General features: G+C 35.2%; 1 protein-coding gene across 1 annotated transcript; it reads right to left on the minus strand.

Moving 5' to 3' along the window:
• Window positions 1-602: 602 nt before the first annotated feature.
• On the minus strand, window positions 603-27,147 carry cops7a (COP9 constitutive photomorphogenic homolog subunit 7A). Its single transcript, NM_001305596.1, is given in 8 exon segments — window positions 603-953; window positions 6,419-6,588; window positions 11,653-11,758; window positions 11,854-12,056; window positions 18,261-18,349; window positions 18,609-18,684; window positions 25,076-25,198; window positions 27,074-27,147. Coding segments are annotated over 7 exon segments (807 nt in total). The 5' UTR covers window positions 27,074-27,147; the 3' UTR covers window positions 603-913.
• Window positions 27,148-27,326: the final 179 nt, after the last annotated feature.

Below are 27,326 nucleotides of genomic sequence, written 5' to 3' on the forward strand. Positions count from 1 at the left end.
GCCAAAGGGACACTGCACAGCAACAAAAACACCGGGACACAAACACACTTCACACGCACAAGAGTTCACAGCTCCCATCTGCTCGGAGCTGAGAGACTGAGAAACAGTGAACCTCAGTCACACCGCCTGAAATTAACACCACTATTTATAGAGAGAAAGAGAAGATGGTTTGTCTGTGTGTGTGTGCGCGTAAAAGGATCATGGATTTTGAGGTGGATAAATTTCAGCGAATGGAAAAGAGAGAGTGGAGGCAGGGGTTAATGTAAAAGTAGATCATCGCTCTCCGCTTTTTATTGTTCTCCTCATTTCTGAGTGGCTACCGCAAGTTAATCGCTACCATTACGGACCATTATGCAGGACAGAGAGAGAAACAGCGCTTTAGTCGGACTTTATGGCTGGATAAAGGGCATTTGGCGTAAGGCTCTGGCAAGAAGAGTGGATGTGCTGAGAGGAAACCGGGATGTTATTTCAGGGCTCCGACATTAAAGTGTGGCTAATTAATGTCATGACCTCTTAACAGACATGCCCCCATTGAGACGAAACATTTAGCAGCACTTAACATTAGAGGAAGGGAAACATGAAAGCCAAAGAACACACAGGGCTGACAGATGGATAGCATTTATTCATTGGCTTCATCAATTTACATCCAGATTTAATAACGAACGAAACGAACACGCAAAGGAAAAAGGGGCATGAGTCAAATTAAATGACATTTACAACACACTCGCGTGTATATATATATATATGTGTATAAACACTCACACACCCGGGATCGTGTAAAAGTTGTGTTACTATGATGATGGTTTGTGTCTGAGAGGTGGCTGTTAGTTTGCTTATCTGTTTTTCCAAGCAAGCAGTCCACAATATGTCTGTCTGTGAGTGGCTTTGCTGAAGACTTCTAAAGGGTTTGGGATCAGTTAGACTTTGACCAAATCTTTCCGCTCCCACGGAGGCTGAAATACACAAAAACAAAGCATTGTTTGTTAAATTATCGAATTCATTTGTTTGTATGATTTTCCTTGTTGCAACAAAAAGTGCATATTTTAATGTTAATGATCTAGTCCAATTTACATACGTTTTAAAAAGCCTTAAAGTGCTTTGTGATGTGTTGTGAATGTTAAAGATATTCAGTTCTTCAAGGATCAAAGCGCACTGTAAATGGAGTTATTGTCTCAAAAGAGCACACAGATTCAGAACCGCCTTGAATTAGTCATCTATAATTTCAGCCTTACTTCCAGCTCAAACCTACATGTGCTTTAAGTAACAAATTTGCATAATGTCAGTTTATGGTCTTCGTTGGCTGCGGGCAAACAGCATCTACTTTAACTAGCCATGAAGCAATGTTGCTTTTTACAGTTTTTTGGCACACAAAAGTGCTCTTGGGTCTTCATACGATTACAGATGAGCCACTGAAGTCACATGGAACGTTTTGGCTGTTTTCGAATTGGAATAACGTGACTAATTAAAGGCAGAATGGTCATTTTTGAGTGAATTAACCCTTTAACAGTGAAGAACTGAAAAAAAAAAAATCACTTGATTTTTCTAAAATCTTTGGAACAAATTTTGGATTTCTTTTTTTAAAACCTTTTCAAAGATTCCAAATGTATCAATAGATTAAAACAAGTTGCTCAGGGCTTGAAGTACTACAATATAATATGATGTTTAATCAGGCCCCCTATTTTTTTTTGCGATATATATATATATATATATATATATATATATATATATATATATATATATATATATATATATATATATATATATATATATATATGCGCGATTAAAAATTGCATATTTTGATCTTATTTACCATATTAGGTAGCCTACTATGTTAGGTGTGTACTCTGACACAATGACAATGACATAAATCATAAAAATAAAGCTTATAACTCTTTATTTTTACCCACGTTCTTAGTTCCTCTTTCTCAGATTTCATTGACATCATGTACCTCACATATAGGACGTGTTAGGGCTTCCCCTACTGTAATACACCTAAAATACGGATTGCTGTAAAACTCATCAATGGCAGGGAATCTCATAAACTGCCGGAAAAGTTCAAAGAAATTATTTATATATTTCATTAACGTCATAATACCAGCCATACATGTAAAGCACAAATAATGTCTTTCAATTCTGTCATGTCCAGCGGGCGTCATCTTTGAATCAATCTCCATAATTGTCAGCTGCTTGCTTTTTTGTATGTTTCTGAAATATAGACTGAAGTATAGACTGAAGTGCGTCAAATGCACAAAATGATTAATTCACACCACAGGATGTCTAATCCAGTCTTTGCATTGACTTCACATGTAAATCACTTATTCTTCATCCACGTCTGCTTTCTGCACTAGCTGCAATGTCTGTAAGTCATGTAAAACAATTCATTGCACACTGAAATAAATATCATTTGATTATATGGTTTGCAAATGGATGTTTTATGGGATTATTAAAATTTTTTGCAATTAATTTTGCATTTAAATTCAACATTTTGTAGGATCACAAAAATTTGCGACTTTTTGTTGATTTTGCTTTGGATTCAGCGATCGCAAAAATCGCAAAAAACTAGGGGGCCTGTTTAATAGACATTTGGTTTTGATATTATTTCAAAATTCATTAAAGTGTTCATTATTAGAATAAGTAATAAGTGTTATAATTTAGAAATGAGTAATACACTATAAAATCTGCTAGGTTCCACACAATCAATTAGTGTTGGCAAAACATGAAAGAATTAAGTTAATTTATTAGTCTGTACAAATTTAAGTGGATTGAACATAAAACAATTGAGTTGTCCCCCTCATTAAAAACAACAATAATTGTGTTTCTGCAGCTCATTTTAAAGAAGTAGATTGAACAAACAGCAGACATAATGTTTTGAGTGTAGATGTTTGTGTTGAAAATGCTAGGCAGTCAGAGCTTAGAGAGACCAAGAATCTTCAAGATCCTGAAATACTTTTTGAAATCAAAGAATAACTGTCATTTTAAATAGAAGTTCAAAGTAGCTTTTTCTGCAAAACTTGCTTTCAATGTTAAACACCTCTGAACCAATGATGATGTAATTGGAGGTCATGGCTCTCTAGCTCTGCCTTTGACTTTGGAATGTTCTCTGGTTCATTTCAGTCTGTTAAATTTTCAAATCAATGAGTAAAAACAAACACCAAAGAGATGCTTTACAGTAGAAATTGAATTTTAACGCTGATGTAATTCGAAAGCAACACTGACAATGCTTACAGCAGCCTACTGTAAAAAAAAAACGACATGGCTTTACTTGAATAGAGTGTTAAATTAAAATTTGCTCAAATATATCCACATCACTTTTTATGAATGGCTTTTAAACTGCTGCTTTTACGCCGCTGTATTTGCAGCTGCATGACTATTTCCTTGTTGGAAGAAAAACATGCAGGGTATACACTCATCGGCCACTTTATTAGGTACACCTTACTAGTACGAGGTGAGACTACCATTTTGCCTTCAAAACTGCCTTAATACTTTGTGGAATATATTCAACAAGAGATTTTGGTCCATATTGACATGGTTGCATCACGCAGTTGCTGCAGATTTGTCAGCTGCACAACCATGATGTGAATCTCCCGTTCTACCACATCCCAAAGGTGCTCTATTGGATTGAGTTCTGGTGACTGTGGAGGCCATTTGAGTACAGTGAACTCATTGTCATGTTCAAGAAACCAGTCTGAGATGATCGCGCTTCATGACATAATTTGTGAAGCATTATGTTGCTGGAAGTATTCATCAGAAGATGGATACACTGTGTCATAAAGGCATGGACCTGGTCAGCAACAACACTCTGGCTCTGGCGTTGACATGATGCTCAATTGGTACTATTGGGCTCAAAGTGTGGCAAGAAAATATCCCCCATACCGTTACACCACCACCAGCCTGAACTGTTGATACAAGGCAGGATGGATCCATGCTTTTATGTTGTTAATGCCAAATTCTGACTCTATCATTTAAATGTCAGAGCAGAAATCAAGACTCATCAGACCAGGCAACGTTTTTCCAATCTTCTATTGTACAAATGTGGATTTCTGCTGCTGTAGCCCATCTGCCTCAAGGTTGATGTGTTGTCCGTTCAGAGATGCTCTTTTGCATACCTTTCTATCAGCTCGATAGAAGCTTCTATTTGCTCTCTGGATCAGCAGTTTCTGAAATACTCAGACCAGCCCGTCTGGCACCAACAACCATGTTACGTTGTAAGTCACTTAAATCACCTTTCTTCCCCATTCTGATGCTCGGTTTGAACTGCAGCAGGTCGTCTTGACCATGTATACATGCCTAAATGCATTGGGTTACTGCCATGTGATTGGCTGATTAAAAATTTGCGTTAACGAGCAGTTGGACAGGTGTACCTAATATAGCAGCCGTTGAGTGCATTTACATATTGATCTAAACATGAAAAGCTAACAGTATTCCGCTGATCAGGTGTTAAGAACTCCTTCATAGCCCTAACTGAAAAACTTCTGCGAGTACATCTGGAGTCTTAAGAATGGCATAATTGGGAAACTTCAAATAAAATACAAGGCTTAAATAAATGATTTCATTTCAGCAATTAATATTATTCTACAAAAGGACCTGATTTGAACTCTGACAGCATCAAGGATGGTTCTTTCATGCATGTTTCTAATAATATATTAATAATCACAAAATTATTATCGGAAAATTAGCCAAGGCTTCCCATACAGCCATGAAATAGTACTGAAATGTTAATGACGGGTCTCTACTGAGACGGCTTTAAAGCCTTGGACTCGGATTAATCTGTGTCAGATCGGCCCTGAATAAATTATACCTCTTCTTAACTGACACTCTTCAGTGACAAAGAAAAAGCAGTGGTGATCAAAAGCCCCCCTTCTCTTTCCAGAGCACATCCTGACATGAGATTTCCAAACCAGGACAGAGACAATTTTAAACTCATCAGGGCTTAATTAGAACTATAAGCCTGTGGCTGATTTCTTTTACATCACACTTAACTACAGGCAGGAAGACGTACATAAACTCTTCTGAAACAGATACTGCGCTGTAACAACTCCACTATATCTGACAATTTAACAAGATGTATTTTTGGAGTTTTTGCCTTATATTATGTAGACAGAAGGTGAAGTTGGTGGCTGGTGGCATCTGGAAAGGTCTGTGAGCCTGGACTTGAACCAGTACCCACAAGGGTATAAACTGATTTCATGTGGCCGCCATTTTAAAAGTAAAATTGAGGCTGAGGTGGGAAGAAACCTGGAAGTATTGCCTGAAGTCACACAGTCTGTTGTGTACCTGGCTGTATATCTTAGCAGCAACGAGAAAATGACCCAAGTTTATCATTTACCGCCCTCTAAGTGACCCGAAGGTCTGTTCTGAATGGAAAGTGAAAATAAAAAGGGATATCAGACCTCATTTTCACCTAAATTAAGGGAAATGAAAAAAGTTAGCTAACGTTTTCTTTCCCAAACACACGTTTTTGATGGCATTTTTCAAACTCAAGTTAATAAACAGATTCTTTCACTATATTAGACTTGTCATGATACTGAATTTCAGCACCAATCGGTATTGAAAAAAAAACTGTCCATTTCCCGCTAACATTTAAACGTTCTTAAATAGCGATGATTTGCCATAATATTCAGCAGTGCTTAACAGAAACGGCTGTGATTGGTCGTGAAGATCATCAGTTCACCGCACTTCATTGATGTTTACTGAGTGCAAACACAGACGAACGATAGGCTGATGAATCGACTAATCTTGATGGCTTTAAACCGCTCCAGTGTCTGTGACGTGTATCTTTGTTTGCACTTGGTGAAGAGCGGTGAACTGATAACCTTCACGGCCAATCACGGTCATTTCTGTAGTACTGGTCTACACCATGGCAAATCAGCGCTTAAATGTCAGTAAAAAAAACTTAGTACAGGGACACCACTATTACAGACAACACGAAGGTGTGCTACAGAGGACTGCATTGTTTTATCGCTTACCGGGTTACATAGGCTGAAGCAGGAAAGCGACCCCACAGTGCACAGGTGTCAAACTCAGTTCCTAAAGGGCCGCAGCTCTGCACAGCCCTGCCACAGTGTTTACCTTTTGCCATGAACTGAAGGACACTTAAGCATATTACTCTTAATGTTATTGTGATGTTGTTTGATGCTAAATTGCTTTTAATTGATATTAAAGTGATGTTTACACCAAATCTGCATTTTGAAAACACGGCAACAGCTGGAGGTTTGTAGTCCACAGCATGTTGTTGCAATGTTTACAGTGCTGATCCTTTACTTTCGGGTTTTTTTCCCACTAGAGCCTTATTTTTGTTTTTAAAAATGGCGGCCGCATGAAATAAACGTATTGGTTCTGAGCACATCTGACAAATAACAATTTAAATCAATTTAAGGGTACAATTCTAAATCAATAATCCCAAGATAAATGGACTTACCCTTTGACCTTTGAACTCTTTTTTCCTGGTTGCCGTGGCTCTTGAGAGGAAGCAGGATCTCTTGGCTCAGCGGGCTGATCTGCATCTTGATTGGATGCAGCTCCGGCAGGGGCGGGTCCAGATGATGGAGAAGCAGAACTTGCCTTGAGGGTTTTTTGTAGGTTTGATACCTAATTAAAGAGGTGAGAAGAAGAAGAAAAAAACTTGTCACTGAATCTTGGAGTTGTCAATGAAGTGACATAAAAAATTATTTAAACATGCAGGAAGATGAAGCTGTGCTCAAGACACAATATTAACACTTTGAAGGCATAGTTTATCCAAAAAGGGAAATTCTGTCATCATTTACTCACCCTTTACCTGTTTCAAACCAGTATGAGTTTCAGACATTTTGAAGAAAGGTTAAAATGTGTAACTACTGACTTCCATAGTATTTGTTTTTCCTACAATAGAAGTCAATGGTTGCCTGTTTTTCATCTTTCTTCAAAATATCTACTTTTGTCTTCAATAGAAGATAGAAACTCATAAAGATACGGAACGACTTGAGGATGAATAAATAGCAAGAAAATATTCATTTTTGTGTGAACTATGCCTTTAATCTAAACAGAACATACTCTGTACTGCCGACTGTAATGTATTGTATGATTTAAACAATACTGAGGTGGACTATTACTACTGTAACAATGTTTTATTTAACTAATTTTGTGTAAAACTGTAAAATCACAAACTGATGACATTTTGGACACCAGGAATAGCATATATACCCACTATTGTTTGATCACTCTTAAACAGGTGATTTGTGTGGGTCAGCTTAATGAAATATTCATTAAAAACACACATAATGACTTGAATATACCTTTTAGATGATGAACATGCTTTGAACTTCCTGAACTGACATTCATTTTGAATGGGAGGGATTCAAATAAAAAAAAAAATGTCAGGGTGATGCAACTGTCTTGAAATCATAATGGAGGGGGAAAACGCCTCAGAGGAATGCATTTCATGGTTTTCAAAGTAGTCTGGAATAATTTTCATCATTTATATAGTTTACGTTTGTTATATATACACTACAAGACTGAATTGAACGCTTGATTCTAATTGGCTGATGAACATGTGCAAGGTGTGCACTCATTTTAAGTTGTTCCAGCAGGTCTTGACTGATTTACAGTTCCATATCACTACATCAAATGATTTCATTTATTTCACAGTTTCAACATTCAAAACTCAAATCACAATAAACCACAAGGCTTCAGGTGAGATGCTTTACAAACTAGCACAGGAGCAAATTAAGACCCCAAAAAAGAAAAGTGTCTTGAAATTTAGGTGTACCCAGCGTAGTATAAGTGGAATAATTGACTCTGTTATTTAGACATATTATAAAATAATGCACGGTTGAGGTGTAATGGCCTGTCTGCTTCACATCATGGCCATATTATCACCTCGGGTGTGCATGATTCTATAATAAGTCAACAGACCATTGTCAATTATTCCTTACAGGCCCTTAGACAGCCTGGTGAAAGAGGGTTGTTCTTTTTTTATCAAAAAATTGACCTTTTTGCAGTTATATGCCTCAGTTTCTATTTAACTAGAGATTTAAATACTACAGTTTAGTGACCTTTTTTGCTGGATTAGCTAGTCAGATGTCATCAAAACCACACTTTTTGATGCACTAAAAATATTTCCTAAAAAATTGCAATAAAGAAAAATTAAAACAAGACAAATTTTTAAAATACACAACTATTGCATCATATATCATTAGGAAAAAATAGCAACCTGTTAAAGTTTTAAAGTAAAAATAACAACTGTAATTTACTGTCATTTATTAGACAAAAAACAAACTTGCCAGCACATTCAACTGTCCACAGTCACAATTTGGCCATTTCAATAAAAAATTATATTTGAAATATATTAATAATAATAATAATAATAATAATAATAATAATAATAATAATAATAACAATAATAATAATAATAATGAATTTTCCAGAATTTTTCTAGCCTTTTTGGTAAAAAAAGTACATTTGAAAATTCCTGGACATCAACAATAGCCTAGATATATTTAAATTAATTTAATAAAGAAAACTTCTCTTACATCAGATTATAGTTACACCGAAGCAACAGCCGACAGAGGATTCCGTTTGGTCTTAAAGCCTTTTTCGATGGATTATTTTCATTATTTATGATGGCATAGCAGTCAAATAGGACATGAGCTCACATATTGGACAAATTCTGGACCTTTTTCAGTGAGAGGTGGGTCTTCCAAACCCCCCTGGCTACAGGCCTGAAAAGTTAAATACGTTTTATGCTTATAGTAAATATGTTTTTAATAGAGTTTTGGTTGTAAAAGCGCACCTAAAGGTGTTTCAGGCGCAGGTCAGAATTTCTCCAGGTCAAAATTTATTTTGTTTATATTAATTTTGTCTAAAAAATTAATATACCTGTCCAGTTTCATTTGGAATGCATTCCAGATCACCTTCTGAAGTGGTTTGAGCGATCGGATTTAAATCCGATCAAAATAAAACCAATGAAGTGACCAAACAGCCTCAAAAACACAGACGTGACGGGGTTAGAGCCTTTTGCTGTGAAGTGACATCTGGCTGCTGAGGACTTCGGTTGCCATTAAAGCCCTTGTCGGACAGTTATTAAAAAAACAAAAATGTAAAAAATAGGAAAAGGGAGGTCATGTACTGGACAAGTCAATAAATACACAGGACGTCCAGGCTAATGGGGCCAGTTAACTTAGAACCTCATGGATAGGGGCAGATTTTCATCTGTTAGGATGTAAATAACATTAGCCTTACCCTGTTTGGCAGTCTTTTTGAACTAATGTTCAATATTTTGTGATAATGATGACCCTGCTGCCTGCCTTTTCTGCCTTTCTTGCTCTTTTCGACCCACATCATTACTCAGTATGGATGTCGCATCAAAGATTCAAATGGTACCACTCAGTGGGTTTTGTCACGTGACTCATGTTACATTATTGTGGCTTTAAGGCTCCATGAGATTTGAGTTATTTAAAATTACACGTTATTACAATATATTGAATATAAATATATTATTTTAATTATATAATAAATATATTATATAATAATAAATTACATAAAATAATTAAAAGGACAAATTCTGGACCTTTTGGCTGTTGGGGGTGGTTTGTTCGAACCACCCGAACCCCCCCTGGCTACAGGCATCGCTTACAGCATATATGTCATTTGGACTTTTTTGGCATGATTTTAAAAATGTTATTCAGACTTGTGTTTATATTCAATTTTAAACAAAACCATTACTATGTTATTAGCCTTCCTGAATTATTAGATCCCCTGTACATTTTAAGTTTTAATAACTAATTTATAATAATTTATTATAACAATAATCTAATAATTTAATTTTTTTTTCTTTGCCATGATGACAGTGCATAATATTTAACCAATATGTTTTTTCAAGATACCAGTATTCAGCTTAAAATGCAGTTTAAAGTCCTTACTAGGTTAATTTCTGTAGACAATCAAAAAAATATATTGCATAAGGGGGCTAATAATTGTAATTGTAAACCTTAAAATGTTTTTGTTTTTTTAATTAAATTAAAAACTACTAAATAAAACAAAAATAAGACTTTCTCCAGAAGAAAAAAATATTGTAGTCAGTAATGGCAACATTGCTTCCATTAAATATCACTTATAATAAATCTTTCACAGGAGGGCAAAAGATTTTGACTTAAAACTATATACAAATCTGCCTGTGTTTGCAACTTAATAATCTGTCAAGTCAAAATCAGTGAATTGATTATACAAAGTCTTTTAAATATCAAGACCAATAATTCATTTTCTTTTTGGCTTAGTCCCTTTATTAATCTGGGGTCGCCAGAGCGGAATTAACCAACTTATCCAGCATTTGTTTTACGCATCGGATGCCCTTCCAACCGCAACCCATCACAGGGAAACCCATGCACAATACGCAGCAGAATTAGTTGTTGCCTAGCGACGTAAAATGCGAATTGTGCTTCTTTTTTTTGTTTTTAACAAGAAAGGCAGTGAGGCGCACCTCACGTTTTTTAACGTAAATCGTGTTCGGTGTGAATGACCCATAAAACACTCTTTAAGCAATTCTGAGTGTGCTTCATACAGGTGAGTGGGCTTAACAAACCACCTGTAGAAAACACACTTTCATCTCTCCGACATTTTAACTGACACTTGCACCAGTTTTGCACATTTGAACCAGACACTTTCTTACAATCACTCCATATCTTTCTCTCTTTATATAGTTAAAGACAGAATTAATAGCCCCCTCCATTATTAGCCCCCCTGTTTATTTTTGTCCCCAATTTCTGTTTAACGGAGAGAAAAAAAATTTTCACCACATTTCTACACATAATAGTTTTAATAACTAATTTATAATAACTGATTAATTTTATCTTTGCCATAATGACAGTAAATAAGTTTTTACTAGATATTTTTCAAGACACTTCTATACAGCTTAAAGTAACATTTAAAGGCTTATCTAGGTTAATTAGGTTACCTAGGCAGGATGAGTAATTAGGCAAATTATTGTATAATGTAGTTTGTTCTGTTGACTATCCGAAACAAATATAGCTTAAAGGGGCTAATAATTTTGACCTTAAACGGTTTTTAAACAATTAAAAAATGCTTTTATTTTAGCCGAAATAAAACAAATAAGACTTTCTTTAGAAGAAAAAATATTATCAGACATACTGTAAAAATTTCCATGCTCTGTTAAACAATATTTGAGAAATATTTAAGGGGCATTCATAAATGTGTGCTTTACACAGATGAGTGGGCTCAACAAACCACCTGTAGAAACACTCTTTTCTCTGTAAAAATTATCCCCTTCTAAATCTAGCACTTAATTCTCTGATTCTTTGTATATTTAGCACTTCTTATGTGTATTGCCTCTTCTTATTGAGTTGCTGAATGCCTCCTCAATTGTAAGTCGCTTTGGACAAAAGTGTCTGCTAAATGTAAATGTTTATATTAGACATGTTAAATGTCACTTTAACTGTGTCCATTAATTTTTTTAAATTGATGTCACTTCTAAGTTTAAGAAAAATTAAATAGTACTCTATAATGTGTCTTCATTGGTGGTCATGAACAACTGACATTTACTAAAATCAGTCCAACTGAAAAAATGTGTCTGAGTTTTCAGAAAACTTCTGGCATTGTCGTTTGGTTACATTTCTTTGATAGACACAGGGCCTTAAATTGAAAAAAGATTCACAAACAAACCTCTGTTTCCACTTGAACTTTGACCTTGAGCTGGCTTTCTCTGTACTGGTTGGCTCTTGACACCTGTTCTTCAATGCCACACAGAACTGCTTCACAGCCTGCACACCTGACAAAGAGACAGACAGAATTTTTAACGCCACAAGCAAGACATTTTTATTAATTCACAGCAGCAGCCTGACACAAACATAAACACACACTCACCACTCTTGCAGTGTGTTGGCAATGTTTGGTAATTCGTTGGGACCCAGATCTCGACCTATACTGCAATCTACCTCGACCTGCTGGTTCCTCTGGTCCAGTTTCCCATGGATAATGTCACTGTAAATGGCCTCAATCAGCAGGTCTTCCAGCTCACGCACATTCTTCAGCTCTAACTGCTGGAGCAGTAGTGAATATGGCAGACACTGTTGAAAGAAAGAGCTGTTATTTTGCTTTATTTCTTAGAAATAGTACGCTCTGGGGTAGGTTAAAACATATAATTTGTTCTAGTAATATTACAGAGGCATGATAAAAGAATATTGGTTTTCTCAATCATGCATGTTAATACCAATAATATGTCATATTGTTAACGGCTGGATGCAGATTATAACAGAACTCAACATGAAACCAAAGTAACAGCATCTTTTTTTCTCTCTTCTACTGTCGTATCTAATGGTAAAAGATGACAATTTGCTGTTTGCATCTAATTTAATTAACAAAAGTAATTATGCATGCAAACTGTCTACTTTAATGTTTCAAATAACGTAATGTCGAACTGTGGGTAAAATATTGTCATTCCGCATAATGAATATATATATGCAAGTTTGAAGTGAAAATAAATTCATATACACTGGTTGATACGATCTGACAGCGACATCTATAACTTTAAGTAAACTGCCATTTATTCAAACCATTGCTGTTTATTTCACATTAATATCAAAATTTTTGTGAGAAAATGAGAAACTTTCTTTTTTTTATTATGCATTAGACATATGCCAAAATGCAAGATATTGACATAATATTGATAAATGATAATGAACATGCACAATATTAATGTTGTGGGCACTCAAAATAACATTATTAAATATTTATTATTTACATTTATAGATTACCTTTTTAAAAAAATATTAACATTGTATTTAGTTAGTTCATAACTGCCAAATGTTTGTACTCTTAATATATAGCCTTAATAGTTCAAACATGGACATTTTCACATTGTAATCTGGCCTACTACATGCTGAAATATTGAGTAAAATTTCATTCACTATTTATAGGACTATTGTATATTGATTAGGCTCCAATAGTTAACATCCATTCAAACATCCATTTACACTCATGGTAAAAATGACAAAAGCTTTTATTAACATCAAGTGATATATATATATAGCTTAGTTAATGCCTGATAACATGCTATTGGTAGTCGTAATGTCTTTATTAAAATATAGTTAAAGGTGCTGTATGTACGTTTTTGACTTTAAAGCATAAAAATAGCATAATTTGTTTGCAGATATTTAAGAAAAATACCAAGTGAAAATTCTTGTTTATCTGAAAAACAATGCTGAAGTCAGATATTCTGCTTTGAAAATACGAGTTACATGCTGGAACGTCTGTCTTTGTTTTGGTCATTTTAACCCACCCAATGCCAGTTTACCCAATTATATTTCAGCACCCCGGGTTGCCTTGTTGGAAAACAGCGCATTTCATTCATTAATTCCGAAAGGCTCTCAAAACCATGCGCCATTGACTGAATGCGACCTCAGGTGGACAGTAGCAGACTCCAAAATGAGAGACAGATTCAGAGTTGCGCATGTGGTTATTAGTTAGCAAATAATATTATTACGAGCTTAAACATTAGGTAAACAGGATTATATTGTAACCTCATGGTTTCCGCTACATTTATTCTTCCATGGCGGGGCGCCACACCAAAATTGATCCCACCACAGCTACATTACAGCTTTCCATTTAAAGCATTCAGTCGTGTTGTTTTTTGATAGCGGGTGATAATCGAACCAAAACGTATTAAAAGGTAAGTGAACTATAACAGCGCAAACTTTTCTGTAACCCTAGCAGTGCTGTGCACTATTTGTTTAACCCTTGAAGGTTACGTGCTGACTGACTGACTGACAGGTGCATGATGTGTGAGGCCAGCCAACACGACGCATAGCTGTTTCACTATACTTCAGGATGCATTAATGTCGCTCTGTAGCTCTATTGGAGACATTCATTAATATTTCTAGCAAATCTAATAAATGTTGGAGACATACTTGTTACATAAATGCACTAAATTGCAATTCAGCAGCGTTTATTTGAGAGCGCACAAGATCTGCGCTTGAGCAGCATGTATTTGAGGGGGCGTGCAAGAAGTTTAGTGCACGAAAAGAGGAAATCGGTGTGCAAGCACAGAGATTTGCATGCTCGTAGGCTATTACATAAACGCAATCTCGACTCGTAACACTGCACTCACATAATTTGTCATTGAAATACCGCCACAGGTAGTTGGTAGATTTGCGTAAAAAAGGCCTGCTGCCACAGCTGGAAAAAATCCTAGAGGAAACACTGAACCCCGTGTCTTAACACGCTGCGGGACGAGATACACAGTGATAAGAAATTTGGCTGTTTGCACAAGACGAAACACAACAGAAATTTACAATACAGCCATTCAGAAGCACAGAATATGCACTCACTCATATAGTAGTACGGTTATGATCTAATTAATACATATTAAACCTCTTTAACATTATTAAATGTACCTGCTGAATCACTGATGTTTTGATTTTTAGTCTAAAGTTCAATTTCAAACATTTTTTTATTTTCGAGATCTAAGGTGAGCTCTCTGCTGCTGCATTTAATAGTTTGGTAAGAAATGTCATGTAAGACAGCATTCAAACTCAGATTGTTAGCATTTAACACTGAATAAAGCACATGAGGAGAACCTGAGATGATTATTGTCAGTTTTCTGTTGTAGATTGTTAGCATTTAACACTCAATAAAGCACATGAGGTGTACCTGAGATGATCATTGTCAGTTTTCTGTTGTAGATTGTTAGCATTTAACACTGAATAAGGGTGCTTTCACATCTGTAGTTCGCTTCACTTGGTCCGGACCAAGGGTAATAAATGATACATTGTTTCATCTTCTGCCTTCTTTGGGTCTTTTTCACACCACACTGCTGGCTTTGGTCCGAACCAGTTGAAACGAACCAAAATGCAGTCATCTGACAAAATCCACATCTCTCATTGGCCGGATGTTGTTGAACATATTTACTAAACTGCTTATTGATTGGTCAGAATTCACGTGCGGGAAAATGCCAGTGAACTCCCGCAGGTAAATAAAACCTTTTACTCTGGAGGGACGACTGCGCTGGCTGATTGTATCCCTGCTTTAGACAAACAATACATTACGAAAATGAAGCGCGGCCGCGGCTGGAAAACAATGCTCAATGCATCGCTCGTCACTTTAGGAGGAGACGTGAATTAATTTAGCTAAACTGCGACATGGTCATCTTGTGGAAATATTTCCAACGATCCATCAGGTAATGTTTTCCCCCTTTCTCTCTCTCTCTTGGTAAAGCGCTGTCAACAAATTTTTTTTCCTCCATATCCCATAATGCACAGCGCATCAGCCTACGGCAGCTAAATTAGTCGAAAACGCACAGTACTTTTTGCGGTTGGACCTGTTTTAGTACACATCATTTTCTCACCACAAACGAACCGCTCCAGGGTTCGTTTGAAAGCGTACCTAGACCACCTCTTCAAGCAGGTCTCGGTACGCTTATTTGGTCCGCTCGAGTATGATTGCTGCATTCTCACCTGCCCAAACGAACCGTACCAAAAGGGGAAACGACCTCTAGTGAAATTCAATTGAACTACATAAGGCAGGTGTGAAAGCACCCTTAAGCACATGAGGTGTACCTGAGATGATCTTTGTCAGTTTTCTGTTGTTCAGCTGTGAGAAATAGAAGCCGTTTCTAATATATCAATTCAAGGTGTTGGTTAAAACAAAAACTCCTTTAACTATGGAAAACATTTTTTTTTCATTGCTTGCTGTTGCTTTTATTTAGAACATGATTTAAATCTGCCTTTAGACTCGAGAATTGCTTCTGTTGGTCCTTAATCTGGCAACCTGCTCTTGCTTTTGTTTTGATCTAGGAATACAATAGCTAGTTCAACCACTGGGTGTCAAACTTACATACTGCACCTTAAATAACTAATAAAATGAATTTGTATTTTAGACTAATATTAACAAAACTGTAATAAATAGGCCTTTATCTCTATGATGATTTTAATCCATTAACTAATGTTTACTAATAAGATTTTATTGTAAAGTGTTACCTATTGTGCTTTATAATACTTTTGAAATTTAATTATTTACTTTGAACATGTATACATAAAAGCAATACACCAAGTATTTTTGTTCCCACTCTATATTAAATTACCTCAACTACTATGCACTTAAATCAAAATGCAAATACAATGGACTTAATGAGTTCATGGTGTATTGCATAACACTTCTGGATGAAATATGGGAAAAGGTTAGGGAAAGTTCTGGTGGTATATGTAGATTTAAGGGTGGGTTAAGGTATAAGAGATGGTCAACAGTGTAATTCTAAATGTAATTACATACGTAATTATACACAGGTATTTAATTAAGCATAAGTACAATGTAAAAACGTATTTATACAATATTGCACATCTATCTATCTATCTATCTATCTATCTATCTATCTATCTATCTATCTATCTATCTATCTATATATATATATATATATATATATATATATATATATATATATATATATATATATACACACACTATCTATATACCAGGGTCTCTGCAGATATCATAATGTCAAATTTAAGACCTTTTAAGACCTTTTTAAGACCATTAAGTATTAAATTTAAGACCTATATTGCAATATCAAAAACACGCGAGAGAAAATGTAAAAGCACAAAATTAGGGGTAAAACAAAGTTATTTAAATTGAACAGTAGTAAAGTCAGGTTAAATGCACCATTGAACTACAGAAAAACAAACATCTTAATGCAGATTTATACTTTCACCTGGCATCGCACAACTCACGAAACGGATTAAGGCTTTTATACTTGACACATTCACCATTAAGATATTTTTTTTAAATGACAGAGAGCAGAGCAGCCAGTGTATTGAGAGCTCGCAAGCAGTTTTGTCCATGAACAAAGGAAACTGGCGCGTGAGCAGAGATTCGCTCTCTCGTATTGCAGCACTCCCGACTTATAAAACTGCGCTTACGACATTTGTCAGTGAAATAAAGGCATACTCTGCCAGCCGAAATCATGTTGCGCGCACTCAAAGCGAACTTCCGCAAACACAGCGATGATGTCACATTCACCACGCGCACTGATTTTAATATCAGAAAGCTGATTGGCTATTGCAAGTTGACTTATTTGTAGTTGTAATACCACAAATTACAATTGGACTAGTGAAATAAAGAACTACAACACCCTAAAACCAAGCAACAACAACAAAAATAATTTAAATGAGCATTAGATGTAGAGTTACATGGACATCGCAAAAATAAGACCTGTGCAAAAATATTTAAGACCTAGAACAGCAAATTTAAGACTTTTTAAAGCCATAAATTTCGATTTTTTAATTTAAGACTTTTTAATACTTTTTAAGACCCCGCGGGGACCCTGATATACACGCACACATGCACACACGCACACACACACACAGTATATAAAATGTCATTTGAAATGACACTTTCATCACTGGTGAATCAGATGGCTTTTTGCTCAGGTGAATGACTGTGCTTACTTCAAAGCCATTACAATATCATACTAATAATTAAACGAGACCCTAACTTACAAAACCAATCTTAAAGTGCACAGATACATTTTTTTGGGAAAAAATTATTGAACCAAAATTTTTTTTTTTTATTAATTAAAAAAATTATTGTATTAAAAGTAAAGATCATCTTCCTCAAAGACATTTTGTACATTTCAATAACTTAAATAAAAAGTGTTTAGATTAGTAATATGAATTGCTAAGAATGAACTCTAAAGGCAATTTCGAACCTTTAGATTCCAGATCTTTTATATAGCCCATTTTACACGTTACAGATGGGTTTTGAGATCCATGGTCTGAAATGGTTTCTTAATTTTTAATTTTTCTCTAGATAAATTGTTTTAAAAAGATGCATGCGAGTAAAAAAAAAAAACTGGAAGATAGCATTTAACAGATTGTTTTGATGCAATCTTGTTTGATTAAACTTAATCCATAACATGTCAAAAACTTAAACGTTAAACATTAGCATACAAATACAATACCATCAGTGCTTCGCACAGCTTTAAAATATACTTGCAGTAGTAGCTGGATTGAAACCATTGACACCATTTACCCACATCACATAAATAGTTACCTATATGTGACAAACAAAACATATTACATATCATTTTTCACAATATTGTGATAATACTCTAAACCTGTGATCTGTTAGAATCTGTCATAAACCTAGCATGCTGTAAGCAATGAACATCTTTGACTAATATTGTTTAAAACATATCCCTATAAAAAAAAGCCCCTACCAAACATACCTGGAGCAGATAAATCTATTTCAAAAATACAGACACAAAGCAAAGCAATGACTACCTTCAGATTGGAGGCCAGGCTGATGATTGACAGATGACGAAGTTTGTTCCTCTGGGCGGGTGTGAGTTCAGGAAGTGAAGCCGTTCTCTCTAAATGGCAGACGCACAATAAATTAACATACATTACAACCATCCACACAGCCGGGAGGAAAACAGCTGATTACATTAACGCCCTGGTAAAAACAGGCGACACAACGCAAGCCAGAAACTCCCGCATTCTCCTCACCGGAGTTAACTTATTTAGCAAGGCAAAGGGCAGCGTGTACAGTCTCATTCTGAATCAGAGCGGGGAACGAACCTCCGCCCCAGGGGGCCAATATCTGGTCACATCATTTGTTGTCATGGTTACCTTTATAGTCGCAGTAGGTTCCATACGCAAAAAGATTCAGGAGCTGGTAGACTGGAGCGTGGGGACCCGTCTCCAACTAGAGAAAGAGAGAGGGTGTGAAGTGCAGACAGAGATTTATATGACAAAGCTCTGAAGTATTTTGTGTTTAGCAGTAAGTACTTTAGTTCGGCTCGGTAGGAATGACAGTGCAGTACATGGGTACTCTGGGATCTCTGTGCAATATGTGGCGGAGAAGCTTGCATGGAATATAATAATGATGATTTGGCAATCCGTTTTTGTTATAGAACTCTTAGTAAATGGCAATGTAATAATATGAAAATGAATAAATATGCAAATGACCATTTTAATGGTGTGGGGTTTGAAGGTTTTAAAGAAATTGCAACTGAGAAAGCATGAATCATCACATTGATTAAAAGTGACAGTTAAGATGAATACATTAAAGATGAATAATTTAAAGCAATGCAGTTTTACTTTCTGTTCTTCAAAGAATAATAAAAAAGTACCATAGTTTGCACAAATATATTATGCTGAACAAATGTTATCAACAATAAAGAGGTCATGAATACCATTAATAACAACTTGTTTTATTGACATTTACTTAATGGGCCCTATAATACAACCGGCGCAATGCGGTGCAAGGCGCAACGCAATTGTTGTTTGCTAGTTTCAGCTTGGCGCAAGAGTCGTTTTGACGATTTGCACCACGCTGTTTAAATAGCAAATGCATTTGCGCTCATATGTGTGCCCATAGGCGTTCTGGTCTAAAATGGAGGCGTGTTGAGGCGAATTGCTGGCGTGTTGCTCCTTTGAGAAGCTATAATAGACTTTTCTATAGACCAGAACAAAACCGGTCTGAAGTCCAGTGCAGAGCGCGTTAGTTGTGTGCCTCACTTACAAACTGCTTAATACACACAAGATGTAGAGCAATACGCAAATACCTTTACATATGAAAAATAATTTAAATATTAAGGATATATATAGGATATAATAAGAAAATATATAGGATATAAAAATAAAGGATTAAAATATTACAAAACATATTATTTTCTAGCCTACATAAATATGAAAAATCACTGCTTTTATTTCTTCTTCAACTCGGGGGGCTTTTTCAGTTGATTAATAACAATTTGCTTTTGTATAATGTTATTATTAGTAGTAGTAGTATTATTTATTATATGCATATTTATATTTGTTTTATTAAAAACAAGCTTAGACTTGCCCACCTGTCAGGTTTTAGACCATATGGGGCACAGCATGTCTTTTAGGATATAACTCAGGTTTTTGACCACACTTCGTTAATATTGTTCATTTATTTGTTTGCTGGAAATTACAACTGAATTTAGAAATAGTTTTGAAACAAATCATTGCGCTTAACAAACAAAATTAATTATTTATAGGTTAATTGATGTCTGTGCATACAACACGTTTCCCTATCCACAAGAGTGAAAGCTAAAGTAAAGAATGTGAACATTCTCGTGCTGTAGATGCTCTGTTTAACTGTTTTCTTGCTCGTGAAGCATTCAGTTTTTCCACTTACAAAGTCTGTCATGTAAATAGCAAATGTGCTATGGCTTTGCGCATGGATTGTCAAAATAGAGCCCATAAACTGCACAGTTTAGAGGTTTGCACCACAAAAAGGTCTGATTGTTTGTATTTTTTCAGGAGCTCAGGGTACACAGACTCAAAAAAAAAGACATTTGCAGGTTTTTTAAACACTAAAACACGAACGGAGGGAGAACATGCAAACTCCACACAGAAATGCCAACTGGCTCAGCCAGTACTCGAATCACATTCTTGCTGTGGTGCAACAGTGCTGCTAACCACTGAGCCATTGTGTCACCCCTCGAAAAAATGTTTACATAAAAATATTTACAATTAAGCGGCTTAATTGTTTAAAAAAAAAAAAAACATACAGTATCTTTATGACCATAAGAGAACTAGTAGCAACTGATGTGCTAACTGCTTAGGTTGGATATGGCCTGAGAATAAAACTAACTGTTTTTATACCTAGATGTTTGAAAGCATAAAGACCTGTGGTGTCTGCCTGAGGGGAGAAGTGTAAACAGTTGGTGGCCTGGGCGAGAGGGATCTTGAATGATGTTTAGAAATAACTTCCATTTAAGTGGAGCAACATTTCTATTTCTTGTACCATACATTACTCATGAGTGGAGGTGTGGAGTCATACATATAAAAGAAATATGAAGTCAATATATACACTGCAAAAAAGAGCATTAAGAATCGGTTCTCACTAACAACTTTACAAATTAAATGTATAACCATAGTTACTGAAAAAGAGTAGGCTGAAGCCTTGCTTATTATACCCATCCTTTATAAACCTATAACTGATGAACCACACTATGTGCTAATTTTGATGATACAGATTCAACTAAATTACACTTAACAGGTCTCGAAATGTAGAGGCATCATTTCAAACATACATGACTACAGAAATACACAATTCAATCTAATTCAAGCAATTATGTATAGCGCTTTTCACAATAATTATTGTTTCAAAGCAGCTTTACAAAAGGTGCACATTATAGCATTACAATCAAAGTCAGAAAAGTTAAGGTTATTAGTTACCATAAGCTTATTAGTTACTAGTAACTTTAACTAATTAACTAGTAACTAATAGCTTTTAACAGTGAATACAACATTTTAATTAAATCTATATCACATAAATTTCAGATTACCTCTTTGACAGATGCAACTTTTTATACAATAATTATTGCCTTCGCTTTTTAAAACATACACATTCATCTTGAATTATACTGATTTTCACTAATTTAAACAGTCTTTGAATACAATTAGGAAGCAACTTATAACATTATCTGGATAGTATATAAATCAACTAAATCTAAAATTGTAAAAAAAATAAAATAAAAAAAGTGTATAGATGAATAATCAATTTTCAATTAGCTGTATTATCCAAATGTTTCTGAAAATACAATTCTTTTATACATGTGCAACAGCTATAGGAGAAAGCATGAACAGGTCAACCCCTCAAACAACCCCAAACACCACCCATCCCCTAGGAGGAGAATAAAAACGAAGTAGTGAAATAAATAGATAGATGCCTGATAGCATAATGACACAACACAAAACAAAGAAACCTAAAGTAAAAAATAAATAAACAAAATACAGCTGAATTATATTTTTTAATTAAATGTTTTTCAAGGTGATGAAAAACATTATAAATGAGCAAAGATTTGCAGTGTAAACAAAATTAAGTAGATGATCCCAATATTTAGCAAACTTGTCAGTGAAGCCTTTTAAAGTAAAATATTTTTTTCTATAATAATGAGCACTTAACAGTTCTTATTGTTAATTTTAATTTATAGCATGTATACTGACTTTCTATTTCTTTTATTATATTTCTAATAAACCAATCCTGCTCCACTTTAATGGGAGTTATCTCTGGCTAAAACAGAAACCGCTCCCTGTTGTCCATGTCTTCTATTACACCACTGTTGCTTTAGTGATACTGGAAAAGGCGAGGACTGAGCCATACGTCTGAGCCTGATTTCAATCCCAAGACAAAACAAAGTGCAGCAAAGTAACCACAATGACTTCACCAGCCGTTACAGAGTGGTAAATGTTTTTCCTGGGTAAGTTTTACATGTATAGCCTAGTATTTTCCTCTCATATTACAAAAGGAACTGCACTGTTTCTCGATTACTTGCAAGTGCACTATTTTGGTAGCATGATTACTGGTTACAGATACCGTCTGATGTAAAATGTGTAGTGGCATGAAAATAACAGCACAATATATTAAATGTCATCTAATGTTTTATATTTACCTTAATGAGGATGACCATATACTAAATTCAGAAGCAAACATTTCTAATTCAGCTATGCAATGTCCTGAAATGCTTGTTAATAGTTTAAAATGAAGACATACATTGTTAAAAAACTTCAGGCAGGAAATTCTGGTCCTGATTTTTAGAAAAGCCTTGAAGTGTTAGGGAGCAGTTTGCAGTGTTGGGGAGCAGTTAGATACTGACGTTTATAGATGTATCTCCTCTAATATCTTAACTACAATAGGGTATATGCACAACTAGTGTTTTTTCCCATACCGATTAACTTACGCTGATCGGTTAATGTGATTTAAAGTTTTTTTATATGGTTCCTTTTACAGCATTGCCATTGTAATGTACGAGGTTTCTGCAGGTTTCAACATGTCAAACTTGAGACTTTTTAAGACCATTATGAACGAGACTTTAGACTTATAAGAGACTAAACACTAATGATTTTTTGTAATGGTTTAGTTGGTCCAATGGAATTGGAAAAAAACAAATGTAGTTATTTCTCAAACATATTTTAGTGCATCAAAACAAGAAAACTAGTTGTATTTTTTAAACAATGTTTCTTTCTTTTATTATAAATAAATAAAAAAGTTTAACATTGTTAAAAGTATATTTATTAAGAAGAAAACTACATGAACAATCAAACAGACATGGGTGCTCCTGCAAATTTTCCACTGGTTTTTTCTCCATTTCTTGGGTCAAGTCTGAAAACAAATGCTTTTAACTTCTCCCCCATCCTCCCGCTGACCTGCAGATACTAGTGGATGCTGCTCTCTCATCGGCTATAGGTAATCGTCAATGTTATTTTCAAGCAGAACATATTTCACACAGCATGATTAGAATCACCGACAGCTCCAGATATTTAGCATGCCAAATATCTCACTGGTGTCGGCGACCTATTGTCTATTGCCTGCGATCTTTAAAAACCTGTCGCCAAGTCAAAATCGAGGCTAAAATCATGCAGATTGAACTTGGCATTGCTTAAAATTGACGTTTATTCACGTTTTCATAATTAATGCCTTTGTGAAAAAAGTAGCTTCAATGTAACTTGCTACTTACAGGAAGTACTATCTTGTAGTGTAGCTAGTAAGGCTGTAACGATAGGCGTATTCGTATTGAACCATACGAGACTTTCGGTTCGGTACGCATTAAGAACCGAACGATTCGATTCAGACTAACATCTAAAAAGTTAATAGAGAATAAGTACAAAATTAAATGTTTTCAGTGCAACAACGCTCAGCATGGCATCCCAGTGTTAAACAGTAGACCATTGCTTTTGAGCTTTTGAAGAATATCCCTTTATTAAAGCATGCAATCATTAGCAATTTTGCTGCCCTCTGTGTCAGCCTGCTCATGCTGGCTCTGCCCACGTTGCCCCAGCAACCCTGGACCCCGACACAAAACAGCCAATCTCAATAACCTGTTCACATATCACCACACCCGACTACCTCCAAACACTACTCCAGTCAGGCACGTGCTACACTAGCTTGCAAAATGGCTAATAACGATAATGTAATCCTAGACATTCCAAGTCTCCCGGAAGTTTCGGGAGACTCCTGGATGCCCGCAAACGAATGAAAATCTTCCGGAAATCGAAAGTCTCACACATCTTTCTGAAAAATTAAAAAATATATACTTTTTATTAAATTGATTGAAACTGAGCTCCATATAAAAACTAAATTGTTCTTTCTCTTTATTTGTTAAACTACTACAAAATTATATTTATTTTTTTTATAAGCAGCTTTTTGGTTTTGAGTATAAAGAAGGATTTGTTTTATTTGCTGCTGAGCAGAAACCCTGGAAGTATAACTCTATTACTGTTTAAAGTAAAAGAAAAAAAAAAACTAAACAAGATCCTACTTTTAGGATGTTGCTTTTAATAAATTAAAAAAATTAAATCAGAAAAATCCTCTGGCTTTTTTCTCTTTTGCTGTATCGAAAACATACCGTACCGTGACACCACTGTGTTGTATCAAACCGAACCATGATTTTTGTGAACCGTTACACCCCTAGTAGCTAGATACTTTTTTTTTTAGAAGTTTGACAGTAGCTTAGCTACATTTCCAAAGTACTGATGAGCAATTTATAGCTTATTAAGATAGTTTCAGAGCTTAGCTACGTTTTCTGATTCCTCACGAGCAGCTTCCCCAACAGTTTGACAGTTTTCCTCACATCTTATTGCTAAGGCAGTTTCACAGCTGTTATTGACAAACAGTTGCTCAGAACACGCCTCCTTCATTACACATGACAAAGATGAATGTTAAGGGCGTGTCAAAGAAAAATCATGACATCGATTTTCCAATCAGAAACTTGCAGTATGGTTTCACAGTAAAATAACCTCTTATTTTTGTCAACATCAAGATCATTTGGATTTTCCATTTCATGATCCCTTAAATAAATCAGATGCCTTCTGTGGTTTTCAAGATCATGCTACATTAATCTAATCTGAATAGAAAGTGCAAAAATACATTTGCTTTTAGACAGAATGGTTAGAGACATCAATAAATAATAAAACAAAGTAGCTCTTAAACAGAAGCCTAATAGCCATGACATTTAAGATGACACAGGTGCTGCCATTTAAAATAATTACATCTGACAGAATTCATATAGAGTCATCAAGAGTAACTGAAATAGATTCGTCTGCACACATATATTCCTCACCTCACGGACGTTGGGCAGTTCTAATATGTCTGAGAACACGTAGAGGCCTGGTGTTTCCAGTATAGAGCTGATAGCCTGAGCCAAAGCTGAACCTGAGAGAGACAGTAGCTGATCCACCTCCATCTGACAAAGAGAAACAAGGTTTAAACAACCCACATCTTAAAGCCCAAAATGGATAATAGAGGTGAAGTTGGTTTTATATATTTACACATTTGGACTTTCTCCTAATAACATAAACTAAGAAAAGTATTCTTTGCAAATTGTAAATAGGGAAATCCTATTAGCAGCCAATAATTCCCAAAGTGCGTTGTTCTGTCAATTAAATAGTGCTAATGTTGTTTTAAATCATGCTTGAATACTATTTCAGAGGGAATAGTTAAAGTAATATGGTCAATAATATAGGGAGCATGTCACAAGTTGTCACTGAATGAATGTGCAAATATAATATCAACTTTACCTCAAAAAAAGGACCTGCAAAGTTTAAGGAAATGCAGATTCCATAAACAGAGAGGAGGGATTAAATGCAAGATTTGTTCTTGTTAAATCTGTACCAGCAACCCTCAATAACTCATGTACAATAAACCCGTTTCATAGGGCTTGTTAAATTGCTGTTGATCCACGGCAATATGCTTTCCATGACACTTTGATGCAGGGATTTAATAAGACAGGTGGCTCAGGGTAAAAATAACAACATTATCAGGGTAAAGTTATGCATGATGCACTTTAATTATGATTAAAACAAGGCTGCCAGTTGGACTGATCACAGCTCAGGGACGGCCAAGAAAACATTTTAAAGAGATAAAACAGGAAAGCAATTACATACACCAGAAAGACAATATTTATGAGACTGCAAATGGTACATAACACATCACACGTCACATACAACATTTCAGAAAACAATGTTTATCACATAGGAAAAGTGTGATTTGTGTTCACTAATAATAAATGTTAGTTTTATATTCGCACATTTGTTTAGTGACAACTTGTGACATGTAGGCATAGGATGATAACCCCCGCTTTCAAGGTATACAGCAGTTTGGAAAAGTAAAAAAATTCTGCTATATATTCCTACAGTGTATGTGTGTGTGTTTGTTTTACTTATGTTTGTTTGTTTTTAGAACAACAGTACCTCTAGCAGAAATGATATCCAATGATGCCGTTTCAAATGGTAAAGAAATCTGTTTTTGAAACTAATGAAGACAGCAGAAATCAATGATTTATTTAATTTATTTATCTGAAATGTTTACTGCTCCAAAATATTTAAAAAGTTTCTAAAAATTAAATTTATTGTGTTCAAAGGGGAAAAGTTTTCACTTTTAACCCAGACATTTAAAAAGAATACATTTTAGAGTAGTTATCACAATACCGTGAAACCGTGATAATTTTATCCAAGGCTAACAGTTACCATGTCGTCAGAATCTTATACCAGCCCATGCCTAGTGAAACATACTCCCTAAATTGTTTACCATGGTACTCTGAATATTCCGTCTGAAAACATATGTAAGTATTCAAGACTTATTATTTATTTACGCACTATTTATTTGACTGAATGTTGTCATTGGCTGCTAATTTATTTTATGATTGAGTATTAGCACATAATACTTTTCTGAAATTAATTTATTAAGGACAAATTCCGAATGTGTACATAAAACCAACTTTACCTCTAAAGCTACCACTAACGTTAACGTTACTGTAGTACGTAAAACAACAACCTAGCCGTTTATTTGCTTATTTGAATTGATTTTAAATGATTTGTTGTGTTGTTTAAAGCTCATTAACATCAGTTAGAGAATAAACATGAACTCGTGCTCACACTTCAGCACCACACCGGTATAAAGAACATCAACAGAACAAGCTAACCAAGGCCTTGTCGTTGTTAAACTGTGGTATTACGTAAACACGCAATGTTATACACGTTACAACATATACTGAAATGCGCAGAACTAACGTGTAATTAATTTCGCGAGCTGAAACGTGCAGAAAAGCAGATATATTTACCTTATTTACAAAGACTGAGGATGTTTGTGTCAACTGTCGTGCCAATGCTACTTCCGTTGGCAAGCGTGCTACGACATAATAACGTGCTCTCTGATTGGTGGAGAGGCAGACGGGAGGGCGTGACCAGAAAGAGAGATTGTGAAAGTGAACGGATACACGTCGCCATCGTGTGGTCAAGAGAATTAAGACTAGTTGGTAAATCTCAAAATGTCTAAATAAATAAGTGGATAGTTCAACCAACTTACTCAACATT

Source organism: Danio rerio, chromosome 16 (assembly GCF_052040795.2).
Source record: "Danio rerio strain M-AB ecotype USA chromosome 16, GRCz13ab, whole genome shotgun sequence".
Classification (NCBI taxonomy): Eukaryota; Metazoa; Chordata; class Actinopteri; order Cypriniformes; family Danionidae; genus Danio; species Danio rerio.